The 27,546-nt window shown below is 43.5% G+C and overlaps 1 protein-coding gene across 1 annotated transcript in view; it reads right to left on the bottom strand.

Annotated features, from left to right (window-relative positions):
* The window catches only part of ttn.2 (titin, tandem duplicate 2), a 281,273-nt gene that overhangs the window by 226,593 nt on the left and 27,134 nt on the right, over positions 1-27,546 (bottom strand). Inside the window, exons 23-43 of the mRNA XM_061840871.1 lie at positions 25,574-27,270; positions 24,991-25,272; positions 20,298-20,564; positions 19,766-20,038; positions 18,107-18,370; positions 17,338-17,598; positions 15,892-16,152; positions 13,249-13,512; positions 12,369-12,629; positions 11,596-11,856; positions 10,308-10,568; positions 9,804-9,948; positions 9,445-9,613; positions 8,363-8,594; positions 7,713-7,997; positions 6,163-6,288; positions 5,887-6,075; positions 4,795-5,181; positions 4,134-4,184; positions 3,939-3,989; positions 3,752-3,802 (exon numbers count right to left, since the gene is read on the bottom strand). Coding sequence (XP_061696855.1) covers positions 3,752-3,802; positions 3,939-3,989; positions 4,134-4,184; positions 4,795-5,181; positions 5,887-6,075; positions 6,163-6,288; positions 7,713-7,997; positions 8,363-8,594; positions 9,445-9,613; positions 9,804-9,948; positions 10,308-10,568; positions 11,596-11,856; positions 12,369-12,629; positions 13,249-13,512; positions 15,892-16,152; positions 17,338-17,598; positions 18,107-18,370; positions 19,766-20,038; positions 20,298-20,564; positions 24,991-25,272; positions 25,574-27,270 — 6,038 coding nt within the window. The remainder of the gene's footprint in view (positions 1-3,751; positions 3,803-3,938; positions 3,990-4,133; positions 4,185-4,794; positions 5,182-5,886; positions 6,076-6,162; positions 6,289-7,712; positions 7,998-8,362; positions 8,595-9,444; positions 9,614-9,803; positions 9,949-10,307; positions 10,569-11,595; positions 11,857-12,368; positions 12,630-13,248; positions 13,513-15,891; positions 16,153-17,337; positions 17,599-18,106; positions 18,371-19,765; positions 20,039-20,297; positions 20,565-24,990; positions 25,273-25,573; positions 27,271-27,546) is intronic.

The following is a 27,546-nucleotide window of genomic DNA, read 5'->3' as shown; positions in this document are numbered from 1 at the left end:
CTTCTAACGCCATAAATGGTGTTTCTTCTGGCAATGGTACCCTGGTTTTTGGTTGAGATATTTCTTCATTTGTCATACCTTGCTGCCACTTCCTGATTTGTAGGGACAGGGGTTTTTCCTCACGCTCCATCAACCCATCATCTTGGCTCCTCTCAGACTGATCAAACGAGTCCCCACCACATTTGTACTTTGCAGGCTCAATTCTTTTTGCTGCCTCTTGTCTATCCTTGGATTTAACGTGTTCCTCCATTTGTGTTTTGACTTCTGGAGAGACCTGGGGCTGCATTAACTGTCTGTCAATTGCTATATCCTCTGCTTTGAAATCTATTTTCAGCTCATCATGTCTTGAAACTACTGCAATTCTAGAAACATTTTCCTTGGCCTTCATTCTGGTAGATTTGTGAAAACAGGAAATGGCTTCCATCTCTGAAGGAGTTACCACTCTTATTACACCCTGGGTGTAGGTATCCTCTTCTGGCTTTGTGAATGCTGTTTCTTTTGCCTTTGCCAGGCTAGTTTCTGGTTGAGGAGCTTCCTTCTGTGTCCTTTGTGTACCATGCTGCCACTTTCTGATTTGTCGTTTTACCTCATGGTCAAGGTGTTCCCTTTTGTACTGTAACTCCCCAGCGTATTTGTCCTGGGGTGGGTTTACTATTTTTGCTGCCTCTCCTTTCCCTTTAATTTTATCTTGTGCCTCAGTTTGTAATTCTACTCGAAAAGTCTGCGGTCTTGATAGTGATTCCTCGTGTTCCTTTTTCTCTGCTCTTACTTCTAATTCCAGTAATTTAGATGGTGAAACTGATACAGCCTTATAATCGGTTTCTTGGGAATTCATTCTGGAAGCTTTCTGGAATTCGAAAATTACTTTGGGCTCCTCAGGATTTATTTTTCTTACTTCCTGCTGGGTGTTGTCCTCTTTGGGTTCTGCGTATGTCACTCTGAGGTTTGGCATAACAGTTTCATATTGAAATGATTTTTTTCCTGTCCTATTCCATAATGGCCATTTCCTAATCTGGTGGGAAAGACCCTTTTCCTCAAATTCCAGATGTTCCTTATCCACAGTCTGATACAGATCCATTGAGGACGCGTCATCAAGTTTTGTTGTCGGAGTGTGATCCCATGCTTCAGGTCGGACATGGTATCTGACAGACTGGACCAAGTTGAGTTTTTGAGAATCTGACAGTGAAATATCTTTATCCTTGTCAGTTCCTGCAGATTCCCTGTTGCCTGTGTGTATAGGGGCTTCCTCATATGCCAATGATTTATAATGGTGAGGTCCAGAGAGATATGGGATTTTAGGGAGGGATGTGGGTTTTGGGAGGTATGGAGTTTCAAGGTGGTATGGGGTTTCACGGAGATAACTACATTCGGGGTAGTGTGGGTATTCATAGCGGATTGTAGGTTCAAGTTGGTATTGGGATTTAGGGTGGTTTGGGGATTCCTGGTGATGTAGGAGTTCCTGCTGGAATGTGGATTCAGATTGGCATTGTGTTTTTGGAGCGTATGTGGGCTCAGGAAGATTTGGGTCCATCTCCTCTGTCAGACACTTCACTTGGTCATCTACAACCATGACGTTAAGATCACTTATCTCTTTAACCTCGTCAAAATTTCCACTTTTTTTGTGTTTAACAGTCTCAGAGTTGTTTTCTGTCCGAGTCTGACTTTTTGGGAACAACATGTCAACCAACCCACCTCTCATGATCTGAGTGGCTCTGCTACTAGACTGGGGCTCAAATGAATGTCTCACTTGAATCTGATGAAGCTGGTTGTTGTCCCCTTCACCTTGGCACTCTTCGCCAATGTCAACGGTTCTCTTAAAATGCTGAACTTCTGGCAGAGAAGCAGGCTTGACCATAAGTCTCTCCATGTAATCCACATAGCTTAACTCACTGGCTACTGACTCGGACTCAAACTCTGAGGAAGACATGGTGGCGATAGAAAGCCTCTTTCTTTGCTGGACAGCTTTTTGTAGAATGCTGAGTTTAGTTCGAACTTCATTGTGAAGACTTTCTGTGTCACTAAACCTCTCACTATAGTGGTCACTGCAGCGGTCACTAAACTTGTCACTGAAGCGAGTACCGGTGTGTCGGTCACAGTAGATGTCACTAAATCTGTCGTTAAAGTGATCGGACCGCGGAAACATAGGCAGAGGGGATGGGGCGCACTCCGAGGCTGTCTCCAAATGCTTAGACTCAATCCGAGACTCTTTTTCATATGAATAAGAACCAGAGTGAAAGAAGATGGTGCGCACCAGAGCAGTCTTGGACCGAGACCACCGGTGATGAACTTTTGACATCTTGTCAAATGGAGATCCTACGCACCTGAGGTCCACCCTAATCTTCCTATCCTTCCTCTGCTCTGCCATGCTGGCTCTGCTCTTGTGGACATCAGCAGTATGACAGACAAGGCCTAGGAAGTTGGCCGACTGTTCTTCCCTCAGTGAGACCAAAAGTGAGGCTGTGGACTCGGCAGAACCTTCTGAGTTTATTGCCATGACCTTGTAGCTGCCAGAATCCTTTTCCTTGACGCTATCAATAAGCAAACTGCTTGTGTGTACGTGCATTATGCTCTCAGTACAGACCCTACGCCTGCGTGCTTTTGGTACAGACCTATTGTTATGAAACCAGAGAATAGTCGGTGGAGGCCAAGCCAGCAGTTTACACTTGAACACGACTGGCTCGCCCTCCAGGACAGAGTGGAACTTGATTTTCTTGCTGAATGATGGTTTCACGTTGCCGGTCCAGGAATCAATGGCAGAAGTCATGCTTAAGCAGTGGTTGGCGGACACCATTCCCTGGTCTAGGAAGTCTTCAGTGTCGGAGAAGGCACCCCTGATCAGCACAGCTCCACCCAGGGAATCTTTGTTGTCTTGAAAAAATAGCTCTGTGGGGAGAAGCAAGTATTTAGCTGATGGCATAAAAAAAGACAAATGTATTTCAATGAATTATTTATTAATGACAATTATTAAATGCATGCAGTCACAATGCCAGAAAAAATAATTGCACTCACCATATTTGTTCGAATAAACGCAAGACTTGATTCTTTTTATTAGAAAACTGCAGGAAGTTTTCATCCTTCTTCTGTGGAAATTTCTTGAAGACACATTATTACTTAAGAGTCTTTGCAAATCAAAATTCCAAGTGGGACACAGCTAAAAATCACTCTGTTGGAGTACTTCTTACCTGACTTGCAGACACGAGTATAAACGCCCTTTCTATGTCCTTGACCAGAAGAGGAATGAATTGCTCCCATGAAGTGTTCATAAGCACAGTGTTAGTTTAGTGACTGAAGCCCTAAATTTGAGGAGAAGGCGTTTATTCGAACTAATATAGTTTACTGGGGTTATAATGACTGCAAACCACAGGAGTCACATCCTCGCTATCTGCAAGCCAGGAAAAGAAATATCAATTTCTGTTAAAATCATCCTTGATAGGGTATCAAATGCATGTCGGATCTGAGATCTGCACCACCCAAAAAAAAAAACCTTTACAGAAGAACCTTCATGCTAAAAATAAAAGAAACACGTGGATGCAAATGGAGATCAGTTGTCCAGAGGAAACCACCGACGTTTTTTCCCATAGCGATGACATGCAAACTCTGAAATGAACACTAGTTTGCACGTTTCACACTCTGCTCGGTGTCTGTGGATGCAGACTCAAAACTGAAGTCCACCCGCAGAGCACCTTCAGAGCAACAGAAAGACCAATCCAGCAATCAGGTGACTGGACACAAATGATGAGTAACACCTTACCTTTCACTTCCTCCTCAATGGTGGCCTCAATCGCCTCTTGCTCTTGAGTCACTGTGGACAAAATATAGTGAAATTAGGGACATAAAATCTGATTCTTCAAGGGGTGAGAAGGTCAGCGGTGCAAATAAGAAAGGTTCATTCAAAAACATCCTAAATGTTTTGGCACAAATGATGTGTCATACGTTACCTTTCACCTCCTCCTCAATGGTGGCCACGATTTGCTCTTGTTCTTGAGTCACTGTGGAGAAAAGACAGTGAAATTACATTGGACCATAAAATCCCTCTTAATTAAAGGGGCGAGAAACTGAGCAGTGTAAATAAGTAAGGTTTGTGAAAAAAAAAATCCTCAGTGTTTCGGCACAAATGATGAGGAACACCTTACCTTTCACCTCCTCCTCAATGGTGGCCTCGATCTCCTCTTGCTCTTGAGTCACTGTGGACAAAAATATAGATTAGATCAGGCCATAAAACCAGATTCTTAAAGCAGTGAGAAGTTGAGCAGTGTCAATAAGTAACGTTCATGCAAAATAAATACTAAGGGCAAAAAAACGTGCATTTTTCCTTGTGGAGAGGAGCAGGGGTGAACAAAGAAGTTTCCAAAAAATTTAATTGAATTGAAATGAAGACCAGGAGTTCTGTGGTAGGTTTTTGATAATTAGCTACCAGGATTGCGCAGGGTGGAGATGGAGGTGAGTGAACAAGGAATTTTTCCCAAAATTTAGGAAGACCTGATGAACAGGAGGCAAGTGCAATGTGGACATGGTGACCAATGTAAGCGTCATCAGGACTTCTGTGGTTTCTCTATATTGATTAGTTAGTGAGTCTGTTTGAGGGAAGATGGAGCTGGAGAAGGTTGAACAAGTATATTTACCCAAAACGAGTTAATCAGAAATGAAGAGGAACCCGAACAAGCATCTGAAGTCCAAAGTGAGTTCAGACTAGGACTTCTTTGGTAGCTCTTTGACGATTAGTTTGTGACGTGGGTTGTGGAAAGAAGGAGGTGGAGGAGGGTGAAGGAATCTTTAGACTTTTCTGGAGGTTACCTTCTTCTTCCTGGAACACTTTGGTGATACTGAGCATCGCCGAGCAGTTGGCCTCTCCTGCTGGATTGTTTGCCCGGCAGGTGTACTGGCCTGTATGCTCCAAGAAGGCGTCAACTATTATGAGAGTGGCGGTGCTCGTCACTTCGTCATAATGGAATACCACGTTCTTATTGGGCTGCACCAGCTGCTGGTTGTGGAACCAGCTTATCTCCGGCTTGGGGATGCCAGAAACACATGCATGAAAGCGGGCGACCTCCCCATGCGGCACAGAGCAGCTTGTGATGGGTCGCAGGAAAACAGGTTTCTGGCTACGGGTGGCTTTCTTTCGACTGCTCAAAGTGGTGGAGACGTGCCACTCGGCGGGTGTGTCTATTGATTGTTTTTGACCTGAAAGGAAACATGTTAGGTCTTATGGCCAACGTTGGCTAACCTTGGTGGATTTCAACTTTTGACGAGACTGCCTCGTGACCTCGTCCTGTCTCTTTAATTCATTGTCAGGGCAGATAATCGGTCACCTTCTCCCACCACTTCAACTTGAAAAGACTAGCAATATTTGTGCAAATTGAAAAACCACAGAACGTAAGAAACACACTAGTTATTGAAAGAATACTCCTCTGACCTTTTCTTTTCTACTTGGTAAGTCCCAGACTAGCTTCACTAAACATACACTATGCTCCGGCTATCATTGTTTTCTCTCATCCCAGGGAGTTCATGCTGTCTGCCTTGGTCATTCTCTGAATTAACCATTCAGGAACTATCCCCCAAACCAGAAAATTACTGAAGAGCTTAATCTGTGAGGCAGTATTAAACTAAATTTGAATGGTACAAGATATTTTTTTCAAATAAAGTTAGATAGCACACAAGTAACTTTTTGCTTTTCAGTAATAACGGCAAACAATATTTTTTCTTTAAATATCTTCAAATGCTTTCCATACAAGTATGATGACCCACACCATATGGAATTATCTTTCTCATGTTTCCAAAACTCAAGGTGAAGTACCTTATATCTTCCTTATATTTTTATGCATGCTGACCTCAGTGAAATAAAAGTTTTGACTTTCTTGCTCTTGGCACAATAAAAATGAACATTACCATCCAGTGTTAGTGTGGCGGAGCAGGATGCAGTTCCTCCGGTGTTGTTGGCCACACAAGTGTACTCGCCCTCGTCCTCCGGATAAACTTTGGAGACCTCTAACTGACAGTTGTCATCAAACTGAGACATCCTGAAGAATTCTGACTGCTTGATCTCCTTGTTCTTGTGGAACCAGTTGATCTTCACATCTGGACAAGAAATAACGTGAAAAATAGATTGGAATTTCAAAGTTCTATTTGTTATTGTTTCTCAGTCAGCTCAGAGGAACTTCATACCATCTCCACGAATTCTGCACTGGAAACGAGCTGGCTCTCCTTCAAAGGTAGAGGTGCTGGCCATGGGTGAAATGACAGTCGGCGGGGCAACAAAAGGAGGCAATTCTGGAGAAGCCACCTCCAACACTGTGAAATAAAAACAAGCTGCAAACCCACCATTGTGTGTCTCTTGTCAACTACAGTGTTACCCCACTTTATGGAGGTTTATCATTCATATGCAAATTTTCACATATTGTGGGTGGTTGGATACCCAACGACAAATGGGGGAATCAAATATTTCTAATCTCGAGTCACAGCCTAACCTTTAACCATTACCCTTCTTTGAAACTGATACCCTGTCTTCAATCCCAAATTTAAAAACCTAACCAGGCCTTAAACTAGGGCTGCACAATTATGGACAAGATAATAATCATGATTATTCTGAGCAATACTGGAATTACAATTATTAATCATGACTATTCCTCATGTTAGGGAAAAAAATCTTTTTATTGCACTACTTTTAACAACACTCTGGTTTCTTCCCACATCCCCAAAACATGCATTTAATTGGATACTCTAAATTGCCCTTTGGTGGGACTGTGACTGCGACTGTTGTCTGTCTCCATGTGCCCTGCGATTGGCTGGTAACCAGTCCATCCCGTTGACACCTGGGATAGACTACAGCACTCCCATGACTCCTGTGAGGATAAGCAGCTGAGAAAATGGATGGCTAGATTGCAAGGGCTGTTTTAATAAATGTGCTACAAGGTACAATCAAGAATTACAACTTCATGAAAGCAAACACTGTTAATGCAAACATTAATTTGGATCTCTCCGTTGTTAGTATAGCGAATTGCCAAGAACAGTCCGTCTTTGTTCTTGTGCTTGTCCTCTGCTCAGTCGTGCACACTCACAAACTGCAAAGAACCCACCAGTTGCAATTTCCTTTTTTACTCCCTATTTACTCCCAAGAGGTTTTCTTTATGGTCAGGCCAGTTAAAAAGTTGAGGTAAAGAAACCCGCTACAACGACTGTAAATCGTGTCTTGCTGTGACATGCCCCCTCTTTGCCAGCGTGCTGAGAGTTCCATCTTTAAAATAAAAACATGGCATATTACTATATCAGACAGCAATGCTGTTTTAGGCTTTTTATATTGGCACCGGAGCACATTGCCCTATCTTAATCAACAATTAACCATGTGTTCATCCCTTGGTGGATGGCTGTCTCGGTTGCCTCATGCCCGCAAATGAATCACTTTGAATATGTAGTGGTGCCCTCACTGAATTCGAAAAAAAATTCCAGAGGATAAAGCTCATTTACCCGAGGCAGCCAAAATCACAAGCCCGATTAAACATTGATTAATTGTGCAGCCCTACTCCAAAACCTAATTTGGAGCCCTAAGAATAGCTTTAAATGCTCATTCAGTGATGTAATCCTTTTTTGAGAATTTAACCCTGGTTTGTGACCCTAATAAAAAAAACAACTTGATATGATTTCTCTATATACAGCCGATTTAGATGCCTCTGGAAAGTATCTCGCAAGATAAAAGGAGGTTCACTATATCTCTCTACCTTCCACATTGAGCGTCGTGGTGCTGGTGGCAATGCCAAAGTCGTTTTTGGCCTGACAACTGTAGATAGCGGCATCCTCTGGGAAAACCTCAATGAGCAGCAGGGTGTGCTCTTGGCCATCATGCAGGAACTTGCACTTGAAGCCCGGTGACAGAGCCTGAGAGTCCTTGTACCAATAGACCTTAGGTTGAGGGATGCCACTCACGACCACTGAAAAGCGAGCAGGCTTGCCCGCCTCCACAGACTGAGCCTCCATGTGTTGCAGGATTTGTGGGGGTTCTGGGACTGGACAAGACACAGATCACTTTAACAATCAGGACAGGCAAAAAGTGCCAGGAAGATGCATGTCTTAATCAAATAGGAACCATCCCACAAGCACAATTCAAAAATTTTCACTCAGCTGTGTACTTATGTTTGTAGCCAGTTAGTTCAAGTTAATGGCTTTGTGTTGAGTTGTTTTGAGGGAACAGTAAATGTATACTTTTATACAAGCTGTACATTGACTATAGTGCATTGTATGTGTGCAAAGTGCCATTCCTTCACCGTTATCCCACAAGGAGATGAAATCAAATATTTACAAAAGTGAGGGGCTATGCTCATTTTTCTTATATAGTGTACATGCAGTTTTGAGCCACAATCGTTTGACTTACTGTTAACTCTCAGGGTCATGGTGCTTCTGTTCTTTCCAGCAATGAAGGTGTACTCGCCGGCATCGCTCCTGAATGTTTCTGAGATGGTGAGCCGGTGGAGCCTCCTAATAATTGCATAGCTGAAGCGCTCCTCCACCGGGAGCTGCAGCTCCACGCCATTCCTCAACCAACGACCTTCTACGTCGTCCTCGTTAACCTCAAACTCGAAAGTTGCCCGGTGTTTTTCCAGAACCTATACAAGAGAACAACAACGTTTAGGTTTCCTTGGATCTGGTGGTGAAAATTCAAAGAAATAAAAATAAACTAGCAAGTGCAGCAATATTGAATGGGAAAAAAACACTGCATTGAAATAAATGCAAGAGCTGCAGTTCTAAAATGTCTCTGTTAGGTTAGAAATTTTGAAATTTGGAAAATGTGGAATACTGAAAAATGTGGCAATTCGGGGAATGTGATAAATAGCTCAGAACATGTTCTGAATTAATTGAAGTTGCAATGTTTTGAATCAGTCAAGGAATCAAGAAGAAGTGGGTAAATGTGTAAAATATCTCTTTGTGGGAATTTTATTCACGAATGTTATCAATAGTGGGTGGCACAGTTCTGGTTAGCATATCTGCCTCACAGTTCAGAGTGCTAGGTCCATATCCAGCCCCACCCATGTTCTTCCTGTATTAGCGTAAGTTTTTACTCGGTACTCCGGTTTCCTTCCACATCCCAAAAACATACATGGTATCTTAATTGCTCCAGCAACCCTATTGAGATTAAGAGGTATGGAAAATCTCTGTAAATGTCCTGAATAAAACAGTTTGAAGTTAGTGTTTTGAATCCATCAAGAAATGTGCAAGGATGAGTCGTATAAAGTTTTATCAAAAATCTCATTCAGTTCAATGTTTAAAATGAGGAAAAATGGGAAATCCCGCAACATGTCTTGAATTTTGCGACTCTTTTGAAGATGGAATTATTTGAGTCAATTGAAAAAATTTGGAGTGAGTTACATGTGGAAAAAGTGACTAAAGTGACTGGAATAATAATAAAACTCAAGACTAAAATATGTGGAAATGGTGTTGCGAATTGTAAAAATTCACCGTGATGTGTCGCTCAACCGGTTCTGAGATGCGGATGTCCCGTCCTTCCACAGTGAGTCGGGCCTTGGATACACTGGAGCCGGCCACCACCGAAAACTCTCCGGTGTCAGACATGTGCACTGTCTGGATCATGAGGCGGTGGACATACTTGTCAGCCGTCACCACAAACCTGGAACACCACAGTGGGACCTTCAACACCTCCTCTTTTTACCAGACTTCACAATTTCTCAACATCTATATTTCTTAAATATGTTTTTATGATTATTGCATTGTTAGGCCACTTTATACTGCAAGGATACCTAAATTTCCCCTCTGGGGGACTTTCAATGGAGCTTTTTTTGTCTTGTCTTTTGTCTTACCTCTCCTCGGACATGTCGAGCTCCAGGCCGTCCTTCATCCACATGACCTGGGTGTTGGGCTCGGACACCTCACATTCAAATATGGCCTTCTTCTTCTCAATAATTTTGATGTCTTTGATTTTCTTGGTGAATTCGATGACACGAGCTGAATGGAGTAAAAGTGACAGATATCAGTGTGCATCACAGGTGGTATAAGTACTCTCACTCTTTTTTGCAGTACGTAAAAATAGTAATTGCGTTTTAAAAAAGAAAACAAAAACAGCAGCGGGGAGCAACCAAGGAAAAATACTTTGTTACTGTACGCAAGAAAATTTTTCTTTATGTATACATACTTCACTTTTTTTCTGGTAACTTTTTACTTTTAGGTAACTAGTCGAAAGTACAGATAAAAAAAAAATTGCAAAATAAATGCTATAGTCAAAACGTGACAGACAAGACTGGTTGGTTTAATGGATGAATTGATAGACAGACAGACAGACAGTCAAATATTGTGGACTGCAATACCTTCCACAAACAGGTTTGCGGCACTGGCTGCTGATCCAGCCACAAATTGATACTCTCCTCCATCTCCAAAGTGAACGTTCCGGATGGTGAGAGAATGAGTCAGCTGCCGGCTTCGGACCTGGCATCTCTCAGAAGACTTGATTTCCACACCATTCTTTAGCCACTTGTAGGTGATGCCCTCGTAGTTGACAGTGACCTCGAAAGTGATGGTGTCCCGCTCCTGAGCATTCAGGTCTTTCAGCATGGAGGTGACGAGGACGGCTAGACACAGAGACCAGTTGTTGGGTGAGTTACCATTTAGATCAGCTGTGGCACACTGTCATGCTCTTTCTGAATTGCCTGTAGGCCTGGTACGCACTGGAGAATTATTCAAATCTTAAAGATTGCTTATCTATTACAGAATCCACACATGGAGATCAAGTGATGGTCATACTGTGTGTGATGTGCTCTGATAACCTCAACACACAACACAAAGATTCTGTTCCACCAACAATCTAGAATCTAGTCCACACCAAGAGAGAAATCTCACCTGATCAAACATGAGCTAACAAAAATGACAAAGAAACACAAACCGATACGTTGCGCCACGTTTCTTGAATATTTCCGAGGTGACCCTGCCCACAGGTTTTGCAGAATGGTAATATCATTAAAAGGACTGGCTTTGGAAAACACTTTTTGCTGTCTGGTGAAGTCGCTTATACAAAATACGACAATGGGAAGGATGTTTGCTTTTATTCATGGCTGCTTCCTGATTTCAGGTGACACGTCGCGTCTTAATTAGCTACATTCTGTTTTGTGACACAATTTCGTAGTCATGACTCTGAATAATAAGATCTAACCCCAGACTTTTGTATTTAAGTTATCCCGACTTGTTTGGGTTTTTATTATTGGCACAAATCCACTCTTGTAAACCCTCAGACCACAGGATCATCTTACAGCCTCATCCTATGAGACAAAGCATAGTTGTCATCTTTGGTCAGGAGGGGGCAAAATCAGGAGCAAATCAGCCCGATTATACTGTATTGATGTATGTACCAGGCCTATGAGGCCTAAAGATAGTGCTCAAAACTTGGGTGAGCACAACTATTACTCCATTTATGTCAAGAACAGATTTAATTTAAAAAAACGCTTGCAATATCAGTTTGGGTTTGAAAAAAAATGGCAATTTTGTTAACACCCAAAGTGAAAGGAACAATCCCATTTCTGCACAAAACATGAGGACACGCTGTATTTGTTTGAGTGGGCCGGATGTGGTGGTTTTGAAATCTTAAATGAGTTTGGCTCTTACGGCTGACAGTGAGCGTGGCGGACACACGGTCGTTCCCGCACACAAAAGTGTACTCGGCTGAGTCGGCCCTGCTGGTGTTCATAATCTTCAGCTGGTGGAGTTTGCCCTGCACCACGATGCGGAACTTCTCGCTCATTTCAATCTCCACACCGTTTTTCAGCCAGGTGGACGGCACGTTAAAGTGGGACACTTCACACTCGAAGGTGGCCGACTGGGTTTCGGCCACGGTCATGCTCTTCAGGGGTTTGGTCACACGAAGAGCTGAAAATACAAATGGAAAAGAAAATTGTAGAGGAAGTATTTAATGGCCCCTCGGATGCTCTCGGAGATGCTATATTTGAACATACTGCATATGCATTCGCTGTTACTTTGATGGCCCAGGACCAGTGATGTTATTTTATCACTTTTTGTAGATTTGGCAATTTTTCAAATGGTCTTCTTTCCAAAGAGGACCTAGCAACCAATTTCGCTCATTCTAGAATTTGACTGGAAAATGTCTGCAACCAATTGTTCAGTTAGGAACGATAAACAATCTTAAAAAGCACCATACCATCAGTAATGAGTCCACGTTATACTACCAGTACTGCTCATACACTCAGTCAACAAGTACTGTCAAAAATAAATGAATACACAGGTAGATAAAGGCTTTTATCATCACAAGATGATGACTATTTTCATCCAGACAAAAAGCATATTTGTTCTGACCAAGTTTACCAGAGACTTTCTTATAAAGTTCCAATTTTTTGCACAACTCTACAGATATGAATTTGTACCTTGTACGGTGAGGTTGGCGCTGCACTGGAGGTGTCCCACCACAGCCGTGTACTCTCCTTGACTGCCACTCTCCACGTTCTGCAGAACCAGTTTGTGGGCTTTGCGCTCCGCCAGGATCTTGCATGAGTCGCTGGGCCTCAGCTCAGTACCATTGAACATCCAACGGACCGGGATGTTGTCGTGAGACAGGCTCATCTCGAAAGATACTGTGCCACCCACCAGAGATGTCACATCCTTCATCTTCTTTACGATCTTGATGGCTGCGTGCAAACAACATAGAGTAGTACAATTAGATCTTACACACTGCATTTTGTACAGGGACCTTCAATAGGGACTTAATCCAACTCTTAATAGTGTCGCAATTGGACAACATTCAACACTACACAGAAGGGCAATAGAACTGCAGGCAAGTGTCCCACTGATATAATTTGAAGAACTTCATAATCATTAGTTGTCTTGTGATATGGGGACAAAAGTTGAAATCAAACATTCTCACCATCGATGCTGATTACTAATCATATTCATGTATGCACATTGTGTCGATAAGCAAAGTTGGCAGCAAAATGCCCTTAATTCTCACGGAAAGTTTCAAACTTTGAAATTTCACCAAATTTTGCAAAAGTACTTTTCATTTTATTTTGCCTTTATTCAACCAAGTCAGTCCTGTAGATCCACAAAGATCTAATTTTCTTTAGCCCATCAGCTTATCCATTTGCTTGGGTTTTATTCTTACTGTTGACAGTTCGGAAAACGGATGTAGGTTATTATCATCATTGTGTACCTTGTTATTTGTGGGTCCCTGCTGTAACAATACATTCCCTCTAAGGTAAATAAAGATATTCTGATTGTGAAGCTTAAAGCAAACGTGATGCCACTCACTCTCCACATTGAGCCGAGCGCTGGCTGTCAGTTTTCCCAGTTTAAAGGAATAAATATTCTCATCCGTCGTGCTGCAGTTTTTGATCTTGAGCGTGTGGACTACGCCATCAGACGTAATGCAGTACTTGTCTCCATCATGCAGTTCCACGCCGTTTCGGACCCACTGAGCGCCTTTGACATCCTCGTGTGTCAACTCCAGCATGAAGCACGCCTCCTGGGTCTCAGTCACGGTCTGATTTCGCAGAGTCTTTTTAATCTTCACCGCTGCACCAGAAACACAACAAAATTTGAGGCAGGTCAACACCACAAGCACAGATAATGTTCATATTATAGTTATGTTGACTCACGTCTGCACATTTTGGCTTTATTCAGTGTGATTATTTTTGCCATCTCCATCTGAATTCTGTACTTAATGTAACGGTAATTCTATTCAATATACAGAGTCGGAATACTTTTGCAACTTCTTAAACAAAAAGTGCAAGTCAGAGTAAGACTTTTTTTTTATTTGTATTTAAGCACAATTCACACTTTTTTTTTTTAAACTTTTAATCAAGTACAGGATTTGAATCAGTACTTCTAAGTTAATAACATTTAAGAGTCATCCATCCATTCATTAGCTCATCTTCACAAGGGTTGCAGATGCCCTGGAACCTAACCCAGCCATCTAAAGGCAGGAGGCAGAATAAGCCTCCATTGATCGCCAGTCAATTACAGGGCACATATAAACGGCCAGTCGACCTCACATTTACACCTATGGGCTATCTAGAGTCTTCAATTACCCCAAGCATGCTTGTTTTTGGGATGTCAGAGGGGACCGGTATAGGTGAAAGAAAACCACACAGGCATAGGGAGAACATGCAAAATACCCATAGGCAAGGCTGGATTTGAACCTAGGTCGGCAGAGGTGCTAACCAGACGCCACTGTGCTGCCAATTTCAGTCAATACTTTATTATTATTTAACTTTCATTTATAGTGAAGAAAATAAGTATTTGAACACCCTGATATATTGCAAGTTCTCCCACTTAGAAATCATGGAGGGGTCTGAAATTTCCATCGTAGGTGCATGTCCACTGTGAGAGAGATAATCTAAAAAGAAAAATCCAGAAATCACAATGTATGATTTTTTAATGATTTATTTGTGTGATACCGCTGCAAATAAGTATTTGAACACCTGTCTATCAGCTAGAATTCTAACATTCAAAGACCTGTTAGTCTGCCTTTAAAAGTCCACCTCAACTACATGTATTTTCCTGAATCAAATGCACGCGTGTGAAGTCGTTAGCTGCATGAAGACACATGTCCACCCCATACAGTCAGTAAGACTCAAACTTGTAACATGGCCAAGACAAAAAAGAGCTGTCCAAAGACACCAGAGACAAAACAACTCAACACAGCTGAAAAGGGCAAAGGAGAAATTGCCAAGCAGCTTGGTGAAAAAAGGTCCGCTGTTGTAGCAATCATTAGAAAATGGAAGAAGCTAAACATGGCGGTCAATCTCAATCGGAGTGGAGCCCCATGCAAGATATCTCTTCGCGGGGTCTCAATGATCAATAGAAAGATGAGGAATCAGCCCAGGACTACACGACAGGACTTGGTCAATGACCTGAAAAGAGCTGGGACCACCGTTTCCAAGGTGACTGTTGGTAATACACTAAGACGTCATGGTTTGAAATCCTGCATGGTACGGAAGGTTCCCCTGCTTAAACTAGCACATGTCAAGGCCCGTCTTAAGTTTGCCAATGACCATTTGGATGATACAGAGTCATGGGAGAAAGTTTTGTGGTCAGATGAGACCAAAATGTAACTTTTTGGTCATAATTCCACTAAGAATGTGTTTGGAGGAAGACAAATGATGATTTCCATCCCAAGCACACCATCGCTACTGTGAAACATGGGGGTGTTTTTCTGCACATGGGACAGGACGATTGCACTGTATTAAGGAGAGGATGACCGCGGCCATCTATTGTAAGATTTTAGGGAACGACCTCTTTCCCTCAGTCAGAGCATTGAAGATGGGTCATGGGTGGGTCTTTCAACATGACCCGAAGCACACAGCCAGGAAAACCAAGGAGTGGCTCCGTAAGAAGCATATCAAGGTTCTGCCGTGGCCTAGTCAGTCTCCAGACCTAAACTCAATAGAATATCTTTGGAGGGAGCTGAAACTCCGTGTTTCTCAGCAACAGCCCAGAAACCTGTCTTATCTAGAGAAGATCTGCGTGGAAGATTGGGCCAAATTCCCTCCTGCAGTGTGTGCAAACCTGGTGAACAACTACAGGAAACGTTTGACCTCTCTAATTGCAAACAAAGGCTACTGTACCAAATATTAACATTGGTTTTCTCAGGTGTTCAAATACTTATTTGCAGCTGTATCACAGAAATAAATTGTTAAAAAATCATACATTGTGATTTGCGGATTTTTCTTTTTAGATTATCTCTCTCTCAGTGGACATGCACCTACGATGAAAATTTCAGATCCCTCCATGAGTTCGGAGTGGGAGAACTTGCAATATAGCAGGATCTTCAAATACGTATTTTCTTCACTGTAAGTACAGAGATTAACTCATTACGTCTATTCTAACTGGAATTGTTTGTGTTCAAGTACTTGATGTATTGTCCAATGGAGAGCAAATGTAAAAACCTACCCTCCACCCGGAGGTTGGCGGAAGTTTTGGAGTTGGCCACTTGGTATGTGTACTCAGCCACGTCATGTGGGCGAGTGATGACAATGACGAGGCGTCGGACGGCTCCCTTTGTCACGCTCTTCACGTTGTCGTTGAAGTCCAGAGGTTTGCCGTCCTTCAGCCACTTGCCCTCGGTCTCGGCATTGGCTACTTGGCACTCCAGTTCAGCTGTCTGAGACTCGACCACTGTTACGTCCATCAGAGGACGGATGATGGCGCCACCTAATACAAGCACAAGGAAGCAAACGATTAGGCTTTGCGCCTACACAGGCTCCTGAAAGAATAAGCAGCCAAAAGAATACAATTTGTGTAAAAATTGCAAGTGAATGCTGAAAAACTGAGGCTGAACTCAAATGCTGCAGAACACATTAAATTTTTGAAAGGTAGAATATGAGACATGAAATTGGAATTTGAATGTGTGGAATTGGTCAAGAAAAACGTAAAGAGGATGTCAATGTGTAAAATTAATTTCATTTAGGAATTGGATTATGAAAACATTGGGAATGAGACAAATAGTTTGGAAATTGCCTGATTGAGCTGAACAGTTGAAAGGCAAGTACTTAAGGCAAAATGTGACTGAAGTCAGCGTTTTGAACTTGGAAAGGGTTAAAACAGAAAATGTGGATATATATATATATTCATGTAATAGGTCAATTTTGCCTCCATACGAAGCAGGTTTAAAAGAAGTCCGAACCAGCCATTGCAGAACTCTTTCAACTTGAGAAGACCTCATGTATGAGTAAGTCTAAGACTGACGGGCTGATTACGAACAATGTTATTTTCAATGTGCTAACTTACAACAATGTAATTTATATTTTTAATATCATCTGAAAGAAAGCAAACGCAACAAAATGTTCGCGCTTCAGTACTTTTATATTGCTTTGAAAAGTGTTCTGTTGATCTATTTTATTTTTTTATTATATTGAGCTTGATGAAGCAAAATATATATATTATTTCTTTGAAACTAAAGTATCTAGGCAGCACTCAAGAAGAGTCTCTATTACAGCGGAATGTCAATGGATAGGAATACATCTTTCAGTTAAAAACAATAAATGATAAAGCTCATTTTATATATATATATATATATATATATATATATATTACAATCATTTTAATTACATTAGATGATAATTAATTCCTGATTTTTTTTTTTAACTTGACTTGAAATAAATACTACCCTAGACTGTTAATTCCTCTTCGTGGCCCCATTAAAATGAACTGGAAACCTAACAACTTAAACATACCAAATAATCTAAATTTTACCAGAGACCCAGCTTTACTAAAATCTATCAAAGGTCTAATTCAAGTTAAACTTATCAGAAACCAAACTTAACTAAAACCCAGTGCAGACCTAACTAACAGAAGCCCACCTAGCAGAGACTTTAATTTAAAGTAAGTAAAACCTACCAGAGACGGTGAGCTTTGCACTGGACGTCTTCTGTCCGGCATGGAAACCGTACTGTCCCTCCTCGTCCTTCATGGTGTCGATGACAATCAGAGAGTGAGTCTTGTCCTTTGATTCCATCTTGTACTTGGGTCCAGGTTGAAGATGCTGGTTCTTGAAGGTCCAGACCGGGTCGATACCAGCGTGAGAGACTTTAACTTGGAAGGTGACGTTTTGGGACTCGGAGCACACTTTGTCCTCCAAGTGTTTGACAATATCAACAGCTGCAGATGACCACCCCAATAACATGAGAACAAAAATCAGCAAATTCACCAGAATCATCAAGAGATGCCTATGTAGGTTGTCAGTCATCTAGGTCACGGTCATCCATAAAGGTTGAATGGAGGGGACTCGGATTCCTCTTGGCTGTTGACGACAATCCACAAATATGCAGGCGCATTTTTTCTTTTACAAATGTACATGAGTGCCTCCAACTACTGAAAACAAATTCCTTTTGTGTTTTTTACGAACATGGCCAATAAAAAGGACTCGGATTCATTGATGTAGCAGATTTAATGAATCACTATAATACTGTATAAATGATCATCACTTGATGGATTATTTTCATGTGTTGATTCAACAAAAATTCAATGTCCTTCTTCTATTGTTCTCTATGGAGCCCTCGGCGGAAATAAGAATGAAAGACCCAAAGGTGAAATGTCTTCAACAAACAAGAAGCTGCCTCCATTCAACATTTGTGCACAAGAAGGAGACGTAACGATTTTTTCTTACGTTCCACGGTTAGGGTGCAGCTGGTAGAGACCTTCCCCACCACCAGCTTGTAGCTTCCTTGATCAGAGGCGAAGGTTCGGTTGAAGACAAGTCGCTGTTTGGCTCCTTTGGCCACAATCTGGACCCGCTCACTGGCTGTCACAGCCTTGTCGTCATGGTACCATTTGACCGAGCCCACATTCTGAGCAGAAATCTTGGCTTCCAGAACCGCCTTAGTGCCTTCAACGGAGGTCACGTCTTTCAGGGGGGCCACGATCTCAATGGCTGCAAAGACAAAAAAAAAGTCACAATCCGAAGACACAGGCACACGAATTAGTAGTCTGAGGCCTGTATTGGGAATCAATCTCATGTTCCCTGTTCTAAAATTTCTGCATAGCATTCCATAACTATATCACATTTCATTGTGTGCACTCCAATCATACCGTGAAATTTGATGTGATTGAGTCCCAATTTAGAGTTGGGCATTGTCAATGTAGTGTTACATATGACAACATACCAGATATTTTGTGAGTGCTCTCACTCAACCACTCAGTTACCTTGCTTACCTATCTTTGTCTGTCTGTCTGTCTGTCTGTCACTCACTCACTCACTCACTCACTTTTCTTATGTATCTAATGGTTTACTCACCAACTCTCCCACTTACTTCATTTACTTACCTATCTACTTCATTTATTAAAAGGGCCCATCCATCCATCCATCCATCCATCCATCCATCCATCCATCCATCCATCCATCCATTCTTAACACTGTCTATCCTGTTTAGAGTTGTGGGGTGCTGGAGCCTATCCCAGCCGACTAAGGCAGACTCCACCCTGAACTCGTGGCCGGTCAGTCGCAGGGCACGTCTAGAGATTGACAAACATTGGCACTTATATTTACTCCGTCACTGAGTGGGATGTGAACCCATGCTTCCCATACCAACGTCAGGTGAGTGTACCACTGTAAAATCAGTGACCTATTTAAAGGTCCCATATTTTGTTGATTTAGACCTCCATCGAGTGAAGATAGTGACTATCATTGACTTAGTATAAAGATGTCAATTCCAAAAACACTTCTGTTTTGTCACACGAGTCTCAAAAAAAGGCCCCTCTGACAGATACTTCTGTTTGACCCAGTTTTGCATATGCTTTGTCCCTATTAGGCCAAGACTCCTTTCCTCCAATTGGTTGTCTCCATGTAGAAGAACCATCTATGAGACCCCACATGTTTATTATGTTGACACCACTCGCTCAGGAGTGGGAAGGGAAGGTGGAGATATTCACTACTTACTTATGTAAGCTCAAGAAATTTGAATAACCTGATTTCAGGTCGGTCGGCAGAAAAACATCTGCTACTCAGGAATGTGTGGATGAATTTAATTAATATTTCGTATTTACTGAGGTACCATAGAGACAATATGATATAATAAAAAGATGGCTTGGCAAAATGTCTCTTTTAAATGATATATATAAATATATATATATATATATATATATATATTTTTTTTTTTTATTCTTATAGTACTTACTTACCTCCCACCTGTTTAATTTACCTACCTACTTAACTTAATTAACTAGGCTACCTTCTTCATTTAGTCACTGATTCACTCCTTCATTACATAGGACACTTTTCTAGTGGATTTGGAACACAGCCTCTGAGATATTCGAGAAATGGCCTCACTTTGAACATTGAGTTTGCAGGAAGTGGTGATATAGTGGCTGGGAACTTCGAAGGAATATGAGCCAGTGTCTTCAGGGCCAGCGTTTTCCACCAGGAGCTTGTGGACAGCTTTATCGATAACCATGTGGATGCGGTCCGAGGCGGAGACGGCCTGGCCACCCTTCATCCAGGTCCCCTCCACATTCTCCTGAGAGAACCTGACCTCCAACTGAGCTATATCACCCTCACAGACGGTCAGATCGGCCAGAGGATGAATCAAGGTCACCGGACGCACTGGAATCACAAACCCCGTTCAAACACAATTTAGCATTCAGTCACCAATGTAAATGTCTCGTTTCAACACGTAATCCTATGGAAAGCCATTTAAGCATTTATTCCATATCCTTGATATTCATCGTAAGGTCGTTTCTCTATGTCCTTGCAACTAAGACAACTTTGTCATGTTTTGATGCGTTAAAAGTGATACAAAACTGTGCCAAAGAAGTTGACAACTACAGTATTTTTTCAAAGCACTGGTGTAAACCCTCCTTACGTTTCATCCTCAGTGAGGCACTGGTCTTTAGGTCTCCACATACAAAGGTGTACTTCCCCTGGTCCTCCTTAGTGACATCCCTCACGGTCAACGTGTGTCTTCCCCGTCGGGAAGACAGGACATGCTTACTACTGGGAGACAGCTGCTTTTCACCAAAGAACCAGCTGCCCTCGATGTCCTCATGAGACAATTCCACCTCAAACTCTCCGGAGTAGGTCTCGGGAACCTCAATGTTTTCCAGATGTTTGATGAGCTCCAGCGCAGCCCCTGAAGTTGAAGATACAGACAAATTAGGCAATCAACTAAATAAGACATTTTAAAAATAATGATAACAATAAAATCTAATTAATTTAACTTTGGATAAACTAGGCTTTAAATGAAAAAAAAAGGATTGAAATGATTAATATATTATTTAATTTAAGATTAATCATATGCCAAAAGAGCATGGAATTTTGTTTGCCCATGAAATATTAAACCGAAAAAAGTAAAGCCCAACCGGAGTAACAGCTAGCAAAAATTTTAAACACATGAAATCGCCTTGATCTTTGTTTGCCAAGATATTTCTTCTGAGCAGTTTTTGTTTGTAACAAAATTTCACTTGTCAAACATTCTTTTCCTTAGTAATTTGAATTTTGAGATAGCTCTCTAATTTTTCACAGAGCTTGTCAATTAATATTTGATGGTTGCAGGACAGAATAACTTTGCTTGAATGAGGTAATATGTGCACTTCAATTTTGGTCTGCTTCATAAATTACTTTCATAATCTGCCGACTACAACTTATTTTTCTTTGTAGGCGTATGTCCTACGCATTACTTATTTTCTGTTGTGACCTTATAACATTTCCTTTTAGATCTTTTTCCATATGTTGTGTGTTTTATTAGTCTTACTCTGAGCCAGTTCACAGCTGGTAAACAACCTTAAGACATTTTCTCTGTATTGGATACATTGAATTCTATATATCCTGTACCTGCAATTATTAATTGCTGCTTATTTTCTAGTCCCATGAGGAACTTTTCATTTTATTCCTTCATAATCAATACCAAAAAGTATAGGGAGCTGGTTATGTCTTCTCCGGGTTATGTCACGGGGAAAGTAGCTTCAGCAGGGATACCCAGACTTCGATATCCCCAGCCACTTCTTCTGGAGGGATCCTGTGGCGTTCCCAGGCCAGCCGGGAGACATAATCTCTAGCGTGTCCTGGGTCATCCCCGAGGTTTCTTTCCAGTGGGACATGCCCCGAACACCTCACCAGGAGACATCCGAATCAGATGGGCCAGCCACCTCATCTGGCTCCTCTCAATGCGGAGGAGCAGCGGCTCGACACTGAGCCCCTCCCGGATGACTGAGCTTCTCACCCTATCTCTAAGGGAGAACCCGGACACCCTGCAGGGGAAACTCATTTCGGCCGCTTATATCCGGGATCTTGTTCTTTCGGTCACGACCCACAGCTCGTGCCCATAGGTGAGGGTAGAAACGTGGATCGACTGGGAAATTGAGAACTTTGCCTTTTGACTTAGCTCCCTCTTTACCACAACGGACTGATAAAACATCCGCTCCACCGATCTGTCTGTCGATCTCCCGCTCCATTCTTCCCTCACTCGTGAACAAAACCCCAAGATACTTGAACTCCTCCACTTTGGGCAGGATCTCATCCCCAACCCAGAGAGGGCACGCCAACCTTTTCTGACTGAGGACCATGGTCTCAGATTTGTAGGTGCTGATTCTCATCATAGCCGCTTCACACTCGGCTGTGAACCTCTCCAGCGAGAGCTGGAGATCACAGCTTGATGAAGCCAGCAGAACCACATCATGTGCAAAGAGCAGAGATGTGATGCCGAGCCCACCAAACTGGACACACTCTACGCCTCGGCGGAGTCCAACTCTCACCAGAAACGAGTCCGACTTACTGCCGGCAATCCGGACCAAACTCTGACAGCGGTCGTACAGGGACCGAATAGCGCATATTAGGGGGTTCGGTACTCCATACTGCCAAAGAACCCCCCACAAGACTCCCCGAGGGACACGGTCAAACACCTTCTCCCAATCCACAAAACACATGGAGACTGGTTGGGTGAACTCTCATGCAGCCTTGAGAATCCTGCCAAGGGTGTAGAGCTGATCCACTGTGCACATTGCTCTTCCTGATACTGAGATTTGACTTCCTGACTGAACCTCCTCTCAAGCACCCCTGAATAGACCTTACCAGGGAGGATGAAGAGTGTGATGCCCCTATAGTTGGAACACACCCTCCGGACCTCAGTCTGCCAATCCAGAGGCACTGTCCCCGATGTCCACGCAATGTTGCAGATGCGTGTCAACCAGGACAGCCCCACAACATCAAGAGCCTTTAGGAACTATGGGCAAATCTCATCCACTCCAGGGGCCCTGCCACCAAGGAGATTTTTAATCACCTTGGTGACCTCAATCCCAGAGATAGAAGAGCCCGCCTCAGAGCACCCAGATTCAGCTTCCTTATGGGAAACTGTGTTGGTGGAATTGAGGAAGTCTTCCAAGTATTCTCCCCACTGACTCACAACATCCTGAGTTGAGGGCAGCAGTGCCCCATCCCCACTATACACAGTGTTGACGGTGCACTGCTTCCCCCTCCTGAGACGCCAGAGGATGGACCAGAATTTCCTCAAATCCGTCCTGAAGTCATTCTCCACGGCCTCACTGAACTCCTACCATGCCCGGGTTTTTGCCTCAGTAACCACCGAAGCAGGATTTTGCTTGGCCAGCCGGGACCTATCGGCTGCCTCGGGAGTCCCACAGGCCAAAAATACCCAGTAGGACTCCTTCTTCAGCTTGACAGCATCTTTCACTGTTGGTGTCCACCAATGTGTTCGGGGGTTTCCGCCACGACAGGCACCGACCACCTTACGGCCATAGCTCCGGTGGGCTGCCTCAGCAATGGCGGCGCAGAACATTGTCCACTCATAGTCAATCTCTCCCGTAACATGAGAAGTTCTTCCAGAGGTGGGAGTTGAAATGCCTTCTGATAGGGGAATCTGCCAGCCGTTCCCGGTAGACCCTCATAATACGTCTGGGCCTGCAACGACAGACTGGCATCTTCACCCACCATCGGAGCCAACTCACCACCAAGTGGTGATCAGTTGACAACTCCACCCCCCTCTTCATCCGAGTGTCCAAGATATGTGGTCGCAAGTCCGATGAAATGACCACAAAGTCGATCATCGAACTGCATCCTGGGGTGTCCTGGTGCCAGGTGCACATGTGGCCACCCTTATGCCTGTTTGTTACAGGCAATCCGTGATGACCACAGAAGTCCAATAACAGAACATCACTCGGGTTCTGATTGGCGGAGTGGTGGTGAGGGGTGGAGTGGGCGTTCTTCCCAATCATGGCCTTCCAGGTCTCACTGTCACTGCCCACATGAGCATTGAAGTCCCCCAACAGAATGATGGAGTCTCCAGAGGGGGCGCTCTCCAGCACTTCCTCTAAGCACTCCAAAAAGGGTGGGTACTCTGAAGTGCTGTTTGGTGCATAAGCACAAACGACAGTCAGGACCCGTCCCCCTACCTGATGGTGGAGGGAGGCTACCCTCTCATCCACCGGGGTAAACCACAACATACAGGCCCTGCTGGTGGGCAATAAGTATAGTCACACCTGCTCATCATCTCTCACCACGGGCAATTCCAGAGTGGAACAGAGTCCAACCCCTCTCAAGAGGAGTGGTGCGAGAGCCCAAGTTGTGTGTAGGTCCTTTGCCCACTGCTCAGCTCACATTGCACCTGACCCCTATCACAGGTGTTGAGCCCATGGGAAGGGGGAACCATGTTACCCTTTCGGGCTGTGCCCGGCCGAGCCCCATGGGTGCAGGCCCGTCTACCAGGCGCTTGCTTTCACGTCCCACCTCCAGGCCTGGCTCCAAGGGGGGCCCCGGTGAACCATGTCCGGGCAAGGGAAACCGAGATTCAACATTTGCACTCGTCATAGGGGTTTTAGAGTCGTACTTCGTCTGGTCCCTCACCTCGGACCTTTTTGCCACGGGTGACCCTACCAGTGGCATGAAGCCCAAGACAACTTAGCTCTTGGGATCATCGGGACACAAAAACCCCTCCACCATGATAAGGTGACGGCTTGAGGAGGGCCCACACTCTCTGGAGGAAGATAAATAATGGGGGAGGTGGTAGCGGGAACACCATCGAGGGGTTTAACAGACGGCCCCATTCAAGCGAGCATCACCCTTAACTTGCAGTATGGGACTGCATTACCAGCTGATATACATCCATAGGGCATCAGTCCCCAGATTTTTCGATTTTGATTTTTTGTTTTGCACAATGGTAGTTTAACATAAAGGGCCATTTTGACAGACTGTCATAGCTGTGCAGCAAGACTCCTGTAGCTTTGCAATGTTATTGCAACTAAACTGAGAAAGGAAGGAATCAATTCATGAAGTGATTCCATTCAGTAGGTTCACTGAAAATAAGTTTTCATTCGGACAAATTTTTCATGAACAACAAAACACTGGGCTTCCTCGTCCTGCTTGGTGCTACTCAAATGTGGACTGATACTATTGAATCTGGGGAGCTTTTACAATTTTCATTGTGCACCTGCACATCACTTATGTGCGCTTCTGAATATATTCCTCATTTTAATACTTTTCTTGTTTTTCAAGTCCCGTTTTTGCATTGAAGCCAAAAATTAAAATCTACAGGTAAGGGTGATCACCTTCGACATGAAGTCTTGCACTTGTCCGGATGCTGTCGTCTTCTGCGATAATGCAAGTGTACTCTGCTTCGTCTCTCAAGTCGATCATTAGTACAGAGAGGAAGTGAACCTTCCTATCTGAGTGCATTCTGTATTTGTCTCCAGAGGAGATCTCCATGTTATCCTTCAGCCATTTGACTTTGACAAAAGGTTCACTGGTTTCACACTCGAAGGTCACCATGGTATCCTTCTCTTGGGCAGTAGCATCTTCCAGATTTTGGGTAAAGCTAATGGTGGCTTTAGCTGAAAAGAAACAGATAATTCATTCCTCGAAAATGTATCACCACCCATGTACAATAGAGGACTGCATTGGAATAATTTTGGAAACACCGTGTATTCTATTATATCTTCTTTGATATTTTATATTAAAGATTTCAAGATTTAATAAAACATACTACCACTCCAAGGTTTAATAAATCAGATTGCCCATGGTAAATTAATCCATTTGCATTTACTGTTTTCAGAGTTACAAAATTAATTGTGTGGCAATTCTTCACATTCCCCAGATGCACCGTGGGTGCTGAGATCCTAAGAGAGAAGATACCTTGCACCAGCAAGAAGGCATGGCTAGAGGCCTCCCCAGCGATGTTAACTGCCTTGACCATGATGCTGGCCGAATCTTCCGGGGTAACATCTCGGATCACAAGCTCACATAAATTGTCTTCAGGCCAGTACCAGTAGATGCGATCAGACTTCTCCAGTTCAATGCCATTCTTGAACCACTGGCACTCGGGCTCAGGTCGGCCCACAACTCGGAGACGGAAGTGAACCTCGTCCATCGGGGCCACCGTCTTGCTTCTGATACGTTCCAAGATCTTGGGTGCTTCCATGCTGGGGGATAACTGGACCCTCTCAGGTTTGATTGTAGGGATGGTGATTTTTCCTTGCTCTTCCAGCTTCTTCCTCTCAGCCTCCTCTTTCTCTTTCAGGTGATGGAGCAGCTCATCCTTGGTCTTCTTCAACAAATCCTCATAGGAATCATCCCTCTTGTGAGACTTGAATTCCACCGCAGAGATGGACTCATAAAAGCCTTCTTCCGTCCGACGCTTGAACTTGCTCTTCAGCTCTTCTGACTCCTCTGAAGTTTTCTCATGAACGATTCTCTGAGTTTTCCTGAGTTTGACAATCTCTTTGTCTTGAACACCCTCCGCAGGTTGGTCCACCTTCACAACACCGAATCCCACTCTCCCAGAATCATGTGGGGGCTCTGTCACCTTTGGTTCTGGAGCACGGCGTAGGACAGACCTGAAGTCTTCTCTCTGTGTGACTTCCAGCTTGACAACATGCTCTGTTGTACCCAGAGGATTATCTGCTACCAATTTGACTTCACCCGTGTCGTAAGACTTGATGTCAACAATCTCCAGGTAGTAAATCCCATCGTAACGTAGTCTGTATCGCTTGCTTTTGCGGATAAGTTGTCCATTGAGGTACCAGTTGACCTTGGGTGCGGGATAACCGGTCACTCTGCAGCGGAATCGAGCAATGTCACCTTCCAACACATGAGCCGGCTCAGGAAGCAGGACAATTTCGGGTTTGGTCTTTTCGGTCTCCTCGTCAGTGCTCACTCCTGCAGGTGCTCCCTCATGAGCCAAGCGTTCCATCTCCTCGATCCTGTGCACTCCTTTTCTTCCCTCGGGCAGCTGGGACTCTTCAACCAGACCCTTCTCATCCTTAACAATCAAAGTGGCTGAGTTCTGATCGACTCCAAACTTGTTGGTGGCTCTGCAAGTGATGACACCACTGTCTCGAGCGTACGCTACCTCGTAGTCCAGACTGCAGTAGCCAAATTCATTGACCATGCGCAGACGGTTAGCAGCCTCCAGGGGTTTGCCATCATGGAGCCACTCAACTACCATGGTAGGGTCACCAATAGGGGTCAGTCTACACTCAAAGTGAGCGGGACCAAACTTTTTCATTCTAATGGAGGTAAGCTTCTTTTTAAATTGTGGTTTCTGCTGTTTCTCTTTGTCATAAAGGTCTCCCTCCTCCCACTGCTCTTGGCCATAGCGGAGATGCAGTGGTTCCAGCTCTGGGGCAGCTATCTCTTTGGCCTTATAGATTCCTTTGGTGATGATGAGCTTCCTCTCAATTTGTGGAGCAGCAAAGTCCATTTCTACATTGACTCTGCAGCGAGTGGTGTCCCTGCCAGCTCTGTTAATGGCTGTGGCTGTGTACCATGCGCTGTCTGAACCCGAAGCAGATGGGATCTGAAATTTGGCCTCTCCCTTCGTCCCCTCAATCCTGAGAAATCACAAGAACAAGAAACATTATTCAGTACCACATTCAATAATCATCAAATGCTGAGTGAAGGCAACTGGGCTATTATACATTGTTAAGAGCATTTAACCTTTCATTCAAAAGGCTTCTTTTGTCATAATTTTTAGGTGTGGAGTCCCCCTATTTACGTCTTTGGTGGGTGTGTCCCCTGGATGTGGTTACTTGAAAGTGGTTCATGTTGTCATGTATGTCCGGTGAAAAAACATTTTACATTACAACCAGTTCAACACCCTGGTGGCA

Source organism: Syngnathoides biaculeatus, chromosome 14 (assembly GCF_019802595.1).
Source record: "Syngnathoides biaculeatus isolate LvHL_M chromosome 14, ASM1980259v1, whole genome shotgun sequence".
Classification (NCBI taxonomy): domain Eukaryota; kingdom Metazoa; phylum Chordata; class Actinopteri; order Syngnathiformes; family Syngnathidae; genus Syngnathoides; species Syngnathoides biaculeatus.
This window is presented reverse-complemented; position numbering and strand designations above follow the sequence as displayed.